Here is a 13697-nt window from a genome sequence, read left to right as displayed (position 1 = left end):
ACTACCTTAATTTTTATGCACTCACTACTTTGTCGTGGAGGTATTATCCTCCTTTTATCGAGTTAAATTTGCCAGCTCACATCCCTGCAAACCAAAGATACTAGAGGAACAAGATAGACCACTCGACCCTAAAAACCGTAGTATGTCATGGCGCCATTTTAGTAGGCAGAAACTTGCAGAAACATTTAAAAAGAAACATAACAAATATCTGTGAATTGATAGATGATATATTCTGCATTTTAATGGTATCATCACACATACTGTTCCCCCAAAACACTGATTACACTGCGAGAGGCATAGCGAACGACGGGTTTTGCCTACTAAAATGGCTCCTTTGCGTACTACACTTCAGCATAGGCGATTTCAACGGAGTGGTCCATCTTGTTCCTCTAGTATCTTTGCTGCAAACCCCTCTAATCACCTTCAAACCCCTCTCAGCCCAAATGTCCTTCAGACATTGGAATTGCACCTGCCTCCACCCCTTTCTCCAGTATCTTCCTCCATACACACACTACCCTCTGTATGATAAAACCCATCACTGCCCCCCCTCAGATGGGCAGCACGGTGGTGCAGCGGTGGAGTTGCTGCCTTACAGCGCCAAAGACCCGGTTTCAATCCTGACCACGGGTGCAGTCTGTACGGAGTTTGGATGTTCTCCCCATGACCTGCGTGGGTTTTCTCCGGGTGCTCCGTTTTCCCCCCACACTCCAAAGTCGTACAGGTTTGTAGGTTAATTGGCTTCAGTAAAATTGTAAATTGTTCCTAGTGTGTAGGATAGTATCAGTGTGAGGGGATTGCTGGTCGGCACGGACACGGTTAGCCAAAGGGCCTGTATCCACACTGTATCTCTAAACTAAACTAAATCGCTCTCCTCCCACACCAAACCCATACCCTCTAGCTCTAGACTCTCCTCACCCTGGGAAAAGGTCCACGATAATCCACCCCATCCCTAACCCTCATGATTCCACAAAGACCCACAAAGTTACTCCTCAGCCTCTTCACTCCAGGGAAAACCACCTGAGCCCATGTAGCCTCTCCCCACAACCATTGCCTTCCAATACCACCAACATCCCCATAAATCTCATCTATGCCACCTCTAGCCCATTGCAACCTATCCATCGCATGGCGACTAGAACAGCACCCAACACTCCAGCTGTGGTCCTACTAACACATGCACAGCTACAATATGATGTTCCAACTCCAGCACACAATGGATGCACCATCTCCAAAATATATGCCAGCATCTCATTGAACAGTTGAACAGGTTTGGCAGTTCCCAAATCTACAACCTTCACCACCTAGAACAAAGGGGGCAGATGCAAAGGAATATGATTACCTGCATGTTCCTCCCATGCCAGTTCCCCCCCTCTCTCCCCGCTCCTCTCCCCCACCCACCAATTGATGCAGGCTGAATTGGATACACCATTGTCTCTTGGCCCTTGTTGCCGTCTATAAAACCTGTTCTCTTACTCAACAGCACTGAGGAAATGGCATTAAAACGAACAAAACATTGATTTTCATGCACTCACTGCTTTATTCTTGAGGAATTATCTGCCTTTTGTGTTAAATTTTCCATCTCCATTTCTTAAACAACAAGTTGGTATTGTTGTTGTACATTAGATTGCTTACTGTTAGCTCAATTTCAACCCATTGCCAGGTGCTCTAATTTCAATGTATGTAACTCAGTACTAGACAAAACTGTCCACATCGATCATCAAATTAAACATCAACTCTGTTATTATTTGTAGAAAGAAAATTTATTACATTCACTGTAGAAACAAGGAACTGCAGATGCTGGTTTACACAAAAGGACACAAAGTGCTGGAGTAGCTCAGCGGGTCAGGCAGCACCTCTGGAGAAACATAGAAAACAGGTGCAGGAGTAGGCCATTCGGCCCTTCGAGCCTGCACCGCCATTCAATATGATCATGGCTGATCATCCAGCTCAGTAACCTGTACCTGCCTTCTCTCCATACCCCCTGATCCCTTTAGCCACAAGGGCCACATCTAACTCCCTCTTAAATATAGCCAATGAACTGGCCTCAACTACCTTCTGTGGCAGAGAATTCCACAGATTCACCACTCTCTGTGTGAAGAAATGTTTTCTCATCTCGGTCCTAAAAGACTTCCTCCTTATCCTTAAGCTGTGACCCCTGGTTCTGGACTTCCCCAACATCGGGAACAATCTTCCCGCATCTAGCCTCTCCAACCCCTTAAGAATTTTATATGTTTCTATAAGATCCCCCCTCAGTCTTCTAAATTCCAGCGAGTATAAGCCTAGTCTATCCAGTCTTTCTTCATATGAAAGTCCTGCCATCCCAGGGAACGTGGCTAGGTGATGTTTCGGACAGTCTGAAGGAGGGCCCTGACCTAAAAAGTCATGTATCCATATACTCCAGAGATGCCGACTGACCTGCTGAGTTGATCCAGTACTGTGCGTGCTTTTAAAAACTATAATACCTATTTTGCAAATTTCCTGCATCTACATTCTTTTTTTTTTTACAGATGCAAATGTGAAGTACGATGTTTTGGCTTGTAGCTGTGCCACAGTACAAAGGCAATTGTACACATAGCTGCTGTTGGTTGTTGCTGCACCTGATGATATATTAAGAATGCATTAAACAAACAGTTGGAGGAACTTCATTCCCCCAGCAGTTTGGGTTTTTGTTGCTCCAGATTAGTGGCTGCAGTCTCTTGTATCTCTCTCAGGAATGGATGTTGTTCAATCAAGCTGAATATTTGGCAGGAACTCGAGATTGCAGGAACTGTGCTCGGCTTTCTGCCGTCAATGCTGGTAAATGCTGATGGGATCAAGGTTTATTATCATCAACTGTGAAACCTTTAACTTAGTTTTGCATTTTAAAAATAAATTAGCATGATTGATTTTTTCAAGAGATTGACAATGGTTGCAATTAACCTGTGGCTTTGGAATTTTAGATCAGTTAAACAGAATGTCCTTCACTGGTGCATGTCTTTTTGTGTCAGCATTCTCAACATGTTCAGAATAAAGGAGATACACAGGGCAAGTATTATTATTTTTTGTGTAGAGGGCAGCAGGTGCTTGGAACAAGGGGGGGGGGGGGGGGGGAGAGGAGGGGGGAGGGGGAAGGGGGGAGGGGGAAAGGAGATGGTGCAGCACCAATGCAGGAGAGGTTTGGGCCCACTTGGTCTAGTAGGTTGTATATTGTTAAAAAATATAAGTCTATTCAGTACTTGTTGAGAACACTCCAAAACACTAAGTATCTCTTTTCCACCTCTAATTTTCCTCGGGACAGGAAAAAATAACCAATAACTTATACAAGGACTCATCACTTCCCCCCCTTTACCCCCCCCCCCCCCCCCACCCGATACCACCCACTTTGCCTCATCTACAACGTAGATATGTTATATCAGTATCTCATACAAATCAGTAATATATATTGAGAATAGCTAGGTTTCAAGTACTGATCCTTGCTGCATCCCACGAATCACTGCCTGCCACTGAGAAACAAAACATTTACTCTTACTCTGTGTTTACTGACAGTCAGCCAATTCTTAATCCATGCCAGTTTATCAACACCATTCCACAGGCTTTCATTTAAGCTGCAAGCCCTCCTCCGTTCCCTCAGTTCTGAGGGAGGAAGGATCCATGAATCAAAATGTCGACTGGCTTTTCCCCCCTCACAAATGCTGCTTGACAGGCTGAGTTCTTCCAGCAGTTCCATTTTTACCTCCCCAGCACAATTATTTTACTAATACTGACCTTTGTGGCATTATTGTTAAATTGGTCTGACCAACCAAGATGGAGATTAACAACACCAGTTATAGCTGCACCTTACTTGCATGCACCTCGAACTTCCTGACTAATTCCAGTCCCTTTCGGTTCCACATCATGATTTTTCCAAGGCTTCCTCATCACATTGATCGCTTCTGTTACTGACGATACAAGCCCACTTCCTTCCTCTTTTTTACCCATCCTTCCATAAAATTGAACATCATAAATGGCCAATTCCTGTCTTTGGTTGCTGTTAGGGAGAAAACAACTTTAATCGACATTTAAAGGCAGTAGCTTTGATACAAACTAGATTCAATCTCCAAACTAGTTCAAATGTAACCTTCACAATGGTTGGTTTTGAAATCACAAGGATAGCTATGTAAACAAACAACACTGAAGAGAGCAGGCCACTTGTGGCTCACGGTGAGGGGCCACTAAAGAGATATGGTTTGGAAACTGACATGACCATAACACTTTCTCGCATACATCTACCAAACATTAGAACAATAGAGCTATGTATATGACTTACAGCAAACCAGGTATCAAACAGCTTCAACAAAGATATTTTGCAACATTGGGACTGAGATCAAGGCAATAAGACTGACTACTTTTACAGTAAGCGAAAAACAAGATGGAGGGTCAGCCTTCACAATGCTCATTTTGAGGGTCTGAGGTTCTTATAGACCATCCATAATAAGGACTTTATCCACACAGCTGTTTCATGGTCTTGCTAAGGTGTGCTCCCACTGTAAAGATGCAACTCAGCAACACTGAGGGAATGGCATCACAAGGATCACTGTGGCTCCACCAGCTTTTCAAGGGCATTTAAGGTTGGGTAATTAATGTTGGACTTGTTCACATAAACAAAATAAGGCGTTAAATTTTATGCACTTACCACTGTTCTGGAGGAGTTACCGTCCCTTTGTTGTGCTAAATTTGCCGGTTTTGTTCCTTAAACAGATAGGAAATTGATTTTGCTGTATTTTAAATTTAGATTGCTTTCTATTAGCCCAATTACAACTCATTGCGTGATACTCTAATTCCATTGTCTTTAACGCAGTATTAGACAAAAATGTGAACAAATACAATTTCCTCATCAATAAGAAGGACTTTATCCCAATAAAGATGTTTCATGGCCTTGTTAGTGAAGGCATGCTCCCACTGTAAATATGTAACCTGTGGAACTATTTGACTGCACTTAAAATACTGAAGCAAAATTTGCAATTCTAACTATAGAAATTGTATTCAACCACCTGCTGTTTTCTTTGTTCTTAGATGATAAAAACTCAATTTGACAGATTCTATCCAAAGATTCTCACAGGAGGTTTTGTCAAGAGTCTGAATGTCTGCTTGTGCTGAATAATGACGCGTTACAGTCATTCAGTTATATTATGTCTACGTGACAGCAACAATATTGCAGCTATATATATATATATATATATATATATATATATATATATTTGGATCATAGAATTGTTTACTCTGTTGCATTATATAGAACATAAAACAGTACAGCACAACAGACCCTTCAGCCCACAATGTCTATGCTGAACACAATGCCAAGACCAACTCTTATCCGAGTCTGAAGAGTCCAAAACATCACCTATCCATTTTCTCCAGAGATGCTTCTTGAGCCGCTGAGTTACTCAGGCATTGTGTGCCTATCTTCGGTATAAACTAACATCAGCAGTTACTTTTTATTACCAACTCATTATCTGCCTGCATATAATCCATATCCCTCGATATCCATATGCTTATCCAAAATTCTCTCTAAATATGTGTTAGTCTGCTTGAACACATCTCACTTCCAGACTCAGAAGACCTTAGATTTGATCACCCTGCCTACCATTTAGGATCTGATCCAAATTTATTTTGCTTATTGAAGGGCCGGGCCGGGCCTTAACACGGGCCGGGCCGAGCTGAGCCTTATCACGGGCCGGGCTGAGCCTTAACACGGGCCGGGCCGAGCCTTAACACGGTACGGGCCGAACCTTAACACGGGCCGGGCCGAACCTTAACACGGGCCGGGCCGAGCCTTAACACGGGACGGGCCAAACCTTAACACCGGCCGGGCCGAGCCTTAAAACGGGCCGGGCCGAGCCTTAACAGTGGACGGGCCGGGCCAAGCCTTAACATGGGACGGGACGGGCGGGGCTGGGCCTTAACACGGGCAGGGCCGTAAACATGGGCCTCAACACGGGCCAGGCCGGGCCTTAACACAAATTAATATCTTGCATGCAGTTTTGACGCATGAGTCATATCTCTTCAAGGTTCTTTCCCTGTTTGGCAGGCAGCATAACCAGGGAATAAGATGGCCATCTTGCAGGATCCTTTGCAGTAACAAAATACCTGGGACGGACCGAGGAGAGGGGGGATAGGGGAGGGGGGGGATAGGGGAGGGGGGGGGGGAGATAGGTGGGGGGGGGAGAGATATATGTGGGGGGGGGAGAGGGAGAGAGGGGAGGGGGAGAGAGGAGGGGGGAGTGGGGAAGGGAGGAGGGGGAGTGGAGGAGGGGGAGTGGAGGAGGGGGAGTGGAGGAGTGGGAGTGGAGGAGTGGGAGTGGAGGGGGAATCGGGCGCTGCGCAAATGTGGGAGGGGTTTGGGACCAACAGGTCCGCTTGGTCTGGCAAGTCCGACCTTTAACTGCTCGGCAGCGGGGGCGGCTAAGCGGGGGGTCCGGGGCTGAGCGATGAAGGAGACGCCCGTGGCTAAGAGCGGCAGCAGTCGGGGTCAGCGTCGACGGCAGCGATGGAGACGCCCGGTGTTTAGAGGGGGAGCCGCAGCGGCGCAATGGCTCAGCGGGAGCTGGAGGGCGGGGCGGCGGCCATGATGGAGATGCCTGGGGTTTGGAGCGGGGGCGGTGACGCTCCCCCCACTTGGGGCCACGGAACCAATCGGTCGTCTGGCGGAAAGTGAGAGCTGAACGCAAAATGGCGACCCTCCCCCAACTGCGCACGCGCAGTCACCCTGGGGCCATCTTATGTAAGTGTAGGCGCGGGTCTGGCGGCCATCTTACATGAGTACCAGCCCCAACTGCGAATGCGCTGGTTTTAAAAAACTTTAAAATGTAAATAACTTAAAAAAATATAACACCGATTTCAATAAAACTACTTGCGTTACCATGAAAGTGATGACGGTGAGTAAAGTGGGCCTAAAATTGTCGCGCTATCGTGTACCATTTTGGCTGTAGTTCGATCACAAACAAACGAGTTTTAGTATATAGATAAGGCAACATTTTCCCTGTATTTTTATTATGTTTCATCTCATATTTCAAAAATGTTTTGCCCCTTGGGAATAATGCTTGGAATAGTTACATCGAGTTTCGTCAAGGGCGATTCTATTCCAATGTCTGGGTCTGGTGAGGACGGAGATTTACCTCCAGTAAACCATAGCACTGATGTGACTGAGAGTTGTGGTCTAGATCACTACTGCCCTCAACTGTCAAGTCATGGCTCTTTCCCAGACAGCAATGAAAGATTCAATTTTGAATTACAAAACTTTTTGCCTCGTCTTGGTTTCAGTTGGACAATAGGTGCAGGAGTAGGCCATTCAGCCCTTCGAGCCAGCACCACCATTCAATGTGATCATGGCTGAACATTCTCAATCAGTACCCCGTCCCTGCCTTCTCCCCATACCCCCTGACTCCGCTATCCTTAAGAGCTCTGTCTAGTTCTCTCTTGAATGCAGAGACTTCGCCTCCACTGCCTTCTGAGGCAGAGAATTCCATAGATTTACAACTCTGACTGAAAAACGTTTTCCTCATCTCCATTCTAAATGGCCTACCCCTTATTCTTAAACTATGGCCCCTGGTTCTGGATCTTTAACTGTGGTCCCTGGTTCTGGTTGTGTCTAATATTGTTTGCAATAACAATTTCACCTTATTCTTTTATCACTGCACACTACCTGATTTTTCTCTGCTTTCAGTTCACTTAGTTTCTTCCACCTCTCTGGTTTTTGTTTTGTCACGGCAATAGCTTCCTTCAGTTCGTTGACCAGAAACCTGTAAAAGGATACATATTATTCAGCCTACTGTAAACTATTCGAATAACATAAAACTGGAGTACTGTATTTTTAAAATGACGGCAGACTGGGAAATATTCAAATGTTCACAAGTGCCCTTGTAATCCATGTAATGGGGCAAGGAGTTAGGAAAGCAGATCGTATGTTGGTCTTTAGTACAAGGCGGCTTTGAGGTGATCTACTGCAATTAAATAGACGGAAGGAAGAAAAAACCTCAGCACTGAGAGATCGTGTGACATCAGAATCCTCTATCCCAGTGATCAGAGTTCACTCAGAGATTAATATATTCCTGAATATTACAGTAATTAAGGGGTACAGAGATAGCACAGGTTGAATAGAATAGTTTCAAATGAAAGAATCATAAAGTCGTGTGCTCTTATTCAATAAATCTACGTATAGAATCATAGACCTACATGGCATGGAAAAACCCTTTGATCTAACTCATCCATGCCAACCAAGTTGCCTAACTGAGCTAGTCCCACTTCCCTTCAAAAACTTGCTCATCCACATCGATTCTACTAAATTAAATGTAATTGTACCCACCTCTACCACCTTCTCTGGCAGTGTGTTTAATGCGGCCACCATGGTCTGTGATTAAAATGTTTCCCCTCGGGTCTCTTAAATCTTCCCCCTCTCACCTTAAATAGGTCTTGGTATATTATTGTTGTGTGTACCGAGGTACAATAAAAAGCTTTTGTTTGCGTGGTATCCAATTAAATCAGACCATACTATATATGAGTGCAATCAAACCATACACAAGTACAACAGGCAGTGCAAACAGAAAAACAGAGTGCAGAATATAGTTTCATTGTGCAGAATAGTTTTACAGCATTGTAGCATTACAGTTCCAGAGAAAAACCCTAATGTCTTCAATGTCTATGCCCTCTCATTTTAGACACCCCTACCCAAAAGACTGCGGCTATTTGCCCAATTAATGAGTTTATAAACCTCCAATGAGAAATTCTCTCTAGAATAAATTCGTAAACTTGCTGCACTTGACAAGCTGATGGCCAGGATTGTCATTCGTACCTTGACTGGCTTACATGTACTCAAACCAGTCACTACTAAGTTGACTCTTATTGTCACTTAAATGCCAAACTCCCAGGTTTCCCAGGGGGAGAAGGGATGAACAATAGATAAAAGTGGCCTATAGCTAGGGTACGGATTTCTTTAAAAAAAATTAGGTTGATGTCAACTAGCAAACATCAGGGATAGAACATTCCATCTCAGCAGGGGGACAAAGTAAGTGTGAAAAATGTTACCAATAATTTAGGCACTACTTTACATTGGTAAATGCAGTTTAAGTGCTGCTCTATCTTAGGGAATGGGTGCTTTGCAGTGTGGAACTCTCAAACTCAGAGTTTATTGCCATTCTCCTTAGTCTTTTCAATCGTAAATAAAAATAGAACAATGGGTGTTTTACTCAGGTTTCATTATTGGTAACTAAAATACTGCAACTGCTGTGGAGCTGCTCGCTAATTTATATGTGAATGTTCAATGAAGCCGTCCCAGGGAAATAAAGTAACATGCAAAATTTAAAATAAAAGAGGTAATCTCTGGCAGAAAGTATCTTCAGTCTATAGGTGTTGCAGTTAACAAATCTAATGAGACTGTAAAACAGAACTTTGGACTTGAGAGGTACAGCATGGAAACATGCCCTTTGGTCCACCAAGTCCGTGCCGACCTATGATAACCCCGCACACTAACACTATCCTACACACTACGGACAATTTACAATTTTACCGAACCAATTAACCTACAAACCTGTATGTCCTTTGGAGTGTGGGAGGAAACTGGAGCACCCGGAGAAAACCCACACGGTAAGAGGGAGAACGTACAAACTCTGTACAGACAGCACCTGTAGTCAAGATCGAACCCAGGTCTCTGGCGCTGTAAGGCAGCAACTTTACCGCTGCACTACTGTGCCGTCCGAACGTTTTGGGGAAGGATACAGAAAATAAAATTGGAGAGTCTCAAAAGAAAAAGATGAAGCAGCTATGGTTGAATGCGAAGACAAAAATGCTACATTGCATCTTACTTTGGAATGATGAATTCAGTATGGTTCACTGACGAATAAGTTACCAGCAACAGATCTTACAATTAGCATTCATGTGCAATTCTATAAATCCCATATTTGTAAGAGAATGTGTTGCAAAAATTCAAAAACTACATAACTTCAAATAAGTCTGTGTTAAAATATCCTATAAATGTACAATTTTAAATTCACCAAATTTAGATAGAATCTGATTGATAACCATTCTCGGTGCTTAAGAACTTAAAAAAATGTCAATGGAAACCTTTACTGCAAGACTGCCATGGCTTTATGGACCCATAGTGATACAGTGTGGAAAGAGGCCCTTCGGCCCAACCTGCCCACACCGGCCAACATGTCCAAGCTGCATTAGTCCATCTGTGTGCATTTGGCCCATATCCCTCTAAACCTGGCCTATCCATGTACTTTTCTGTTTCTTAAATGTTGCAATAGACACTGCCTCAATCACCTCCACTGGCAGCTCGTTCCATACACCCACCACCCTTTGTGTGAAAAAGTTACCACTTAGATTCCTATTAAATTTTTTCCCCCTTCACCTTAAACCTATGTCCTCTGGTCCTTGATTCCTCAGCTCTGGGCAAGAGACTCTGTGCATCTACCCAATCTATTCCTCTCATGATTTTATACGCCTCTATAAGATCACCCCTCATCCTCCTACGCTCTAAGGAATAAAGTCCTAGCCTCTTCAACCAATTCCTTTAGCTCAGACCTTCGAGTCCTAACAACATCCTAGTAAATCTTCTCTTTACCCTTTCCAGCTTGACAAGATCTTTCCTATAACATATTGCCAAGAACTGAACACAATACTCTAAATGCGGCCTCACCAACGTCTCATAACTGCAACATAACCTCCCAACTTCTATACTCATTACTCTAATGATGGTCAATGTGCCAAAAGCCTTTTTGACCATCTTATGTACCGGTGACTCCATCTTCAAGGAACTATGCACTCATAGATCCCTCTGCTCTATAACACTCCCCAGAGCCCTACAATTACTGTGTAGGTCCTGCCCATGATAGACTTCCCAAAATGCAACACCTCACATTTATTTATTTTGGTGTCTCTGACTTTTCAAATATTCAAAGCATTCGGTTTAAATGAAAACATAAACAATGCTGGAAATACTGAGGAGATTGGGATATGTGGTGACAGAAAAAGTTAATATTTCAAATCATAAACCTGGTTCAGTTCTGAATAATTCTGATTCACTCTAACCAAATCTTTATTTGAAAGTGCTTTGACAATATTCAATAGTTTGAAAAGCATTAGAAGGGTCACGAGTGTCCAGTGCCATAAATATCCATGTCTCTGTGAAATTACAGGCAGTGGTCCAGAAGAAAATGCAACTTGCCTAAAAGTATTACAAATAGAATGCACTGCACTATGTAATATAAATGGGTGAGTGAGGACAGGGGAACATTTTTTTTAATTTATGTAAAGATTTTTTCGCATTGGGTTGGCACAAATAAAACAAATTTACCTTGTTAATATGCTGCTTTGAAATGTCGCAGCAACTAAAATCTGCTTTGCAAAAAATCATGAATCAAATTAAAAGTCTAGATGGTTAGATCTTCACAGCCTGCATTGAAAGATTTACAGGACAATATTTCTACTTGTATGGATTTAAATAATATATTTATAATGCATCTAAATAATTATTAACTGAAGTAGACCCACCTCTCCAGATGGGAAGACGACATTGCATCAGTCCTTGCCAATTATTTTTATTTTATATATTTATATATAAATAAACACCAAAAGTTAAACATTCAAAGTACATCTCTGAAATACATTTATTGCCCAATGTAAACACAGATGATTTAATATATTGCCAGTAAGAAAAACTTACAAAAAAGCCCAGAATTTGCCATGTCCTAATTGAACTGCCATGTGATGCCACACTAAAATGAATAAATGTGCAGAGTGGCTAAACCTTACATGATGGAGTTACAAATGACAACTATATTTAGCCATGAATTGATTTTAACGCATCTAAAACAATCCAGAGCAGGTAAATTTAGTGATAATTTAAAACAAAATCAGGCCACAGTCATGTTTAACAGAGTGTTTATACTGCATAACTTGAAGGTGCAATGGTGTCACCAAGACATGAAAACAGAACAGTCAAAGTTACACGTGTTGTACTTTCATGCAGCTACTAGTAAAAGGTTTAAACAGCCTTTGGAATGATTCTATATTTAAATTATTATCCATTTTCTGTAATACCACAAAACATTTACTTGTATATGTTTTGTACCAGACACTCAGCAAGGTACAGACCCACCACAATCACAATGCCTTTTATAAATGGACTGACATGCAGTTACGTAATTCTGTCTAAGGTGACAAGGACTGTAAGCAAACAGGCAGCAATAGCTAAATACAATCCAAAAATCTAATAGCTGCTGAGAAAACTAAGTGCTTCATTTTATTTTATTTTATACAATTCAACTGCAAGACAGACGGCCGCACAGATATTCAGTGAACACTGGTGCAGAAAGCAAAATTTACTGTAATCTTTCTGTTCATACCTACTGGTACATAAAGGTAGTATTTGGCAATTTTACATGCGTGTGGACTCTTTTGGGTTAGGAAATAAAAGAAATGTGCAAATTACAAAACCAGAACTAAATGTTCATTCCATCTCTAAGGTCCAGCTCATTAGAAATCCCATTTCCCTGCTTTAATACACGATCAACATTCATTTTTTATTAATAAAAGTAGCATACGTAAGAAAAATATAAAAAAGCAGAGTTGGGAAATATTAACAGTTATTTTTTTTAAAGCAGGTTTATTACCTGCTATGTCAACCCTGTCCCGAAGTACTGATCACATGACCACTGATGTAAAAGAATTTAAAAACACACACAAAAAGGTATCTGGTTACAATTGAAACAGGCCATCTTGGTTCGGCTCTCTGATTATAGTGGGTGGGGTGGGGGAAACTAAGCTTGTAGATTAAAATGCTGGTGCAAATGGAAAGCAAGATTCACAGAAACATGGTTCTGAAATAAAACCAGCACTGTCTGTGAAAAGGGAACTGTTTCTTAGTATGGCTCTTGAGGAAGGAAAACTTTCATCTTTTCCGACGACAGGTTCGTTTGTGCTCGGCATGCCAATGCTCCTGCTGACATTTGATTGAGCAGTAAGAGGTGTTCCAGCAGCAGTGGTACATGGCTTCTTCCTCACAGTTGTAGCACTAGAGAGAAGCAAAGGAAAATATCACTTACAATGCGTTACCAATACCAGATTGTCAGAGGAAAGATAGTTTCAAGAAATAGCCAAAATCTCCTAACATATTTAATCTTGCTTTACAAAGGGCAAACTATATTTTTACACTGTGATGACAAGTAGTTTGATCAATTTTAAAGAACAGGAATTTATATCCCATTCTGACAGGCCATGCATTATGATCGTGTAGTGATGAGAATGGACATTTAAAAATGAAACCAATGCAAACAATGAGATGGCATCGTACAGGAGACTCCAGCCCTCCTGGTATGGATGGGTTGCATGCCTAGCAATCCACAGGCATCACGTTTTTCATACAAAAGCCTTTTCCCACTGAATCCCATGTCATAAGTGAAAATGCACTCCTAAGGGATGTTTGTTTTCCCCTCAACAGGACTGTAACTTCTAGTTCACAGTGGGTGGGGGAAAGTTACAAAATTTGCTTTGGAAACTGAGACAATCTCTTAAAAGGTGCTGGAGTAGCTCAGCAGGCCAAGCAGCATCTCTGGGTAACATGGATAAGCGATGTTTTGGGTCGAGACCCTTCTTCAGACTCTTAAGTGGCCAGCAGTTGTGATTGGAGCACAAACCCCACAACTGTTGCTCTTGCCCAAATTCTTTCTCCAGCATCAAACCTT

The 13697-nt window shown here is 42.4% G+C and overlaps 1 protein-coding gene across 6 annotated transcripts in view; it reads right to left on the bottom strand.

Moving 5' to 3' along the window:
* Positions 1-11513: 11513 nt before the first annotated feature.
* The window catches only part of zmynd11 (zinc finger, MYND-type containing 11), a 131596-nt gene continuing 129412 nt past the window's right edge, over positions 11514-13697 (bottom strand). For 3 of the 6 annotated variants that reach the window (XM_078424978.1, XM_078424979.1, XM_078424982.1), the window contains one exon: positions 11515-13027. In XM_078424978.1, coding sequence (XP_078281104.1) covers positions 12905-13027 — 123 coding nt within the window. In that variant the 3' untranslated portion in view covers positions 11515-12904. Of the gene's footprint in view, positions 13028-13697 lie in introns of all 6 variants that reach the window. The other 3 variants (XM_078424999.1, XM_078425007.1, XM_078424990.1) reach the window with 2 other exon arrangements.

Source organism: Rhinoraja longicauda, chromosome 2 (assembly GCF_053455715.1).
Source record: "Rhinoraja longicauda isolate Sanriku21f chromosome 2, sRhiLon1.1, whole genome shotgun sequence".
NCBI classification, from domain to species: Eukaryota; Metazoa; Chordata; class Chondrichthyes; order Rajiformes; family Arhynchobatidae; genus Rhinoraja; species Rhinoraja longicauda.
This window is presented reverse-complemented; position numbering and strand designations above follow the sequence as displayed.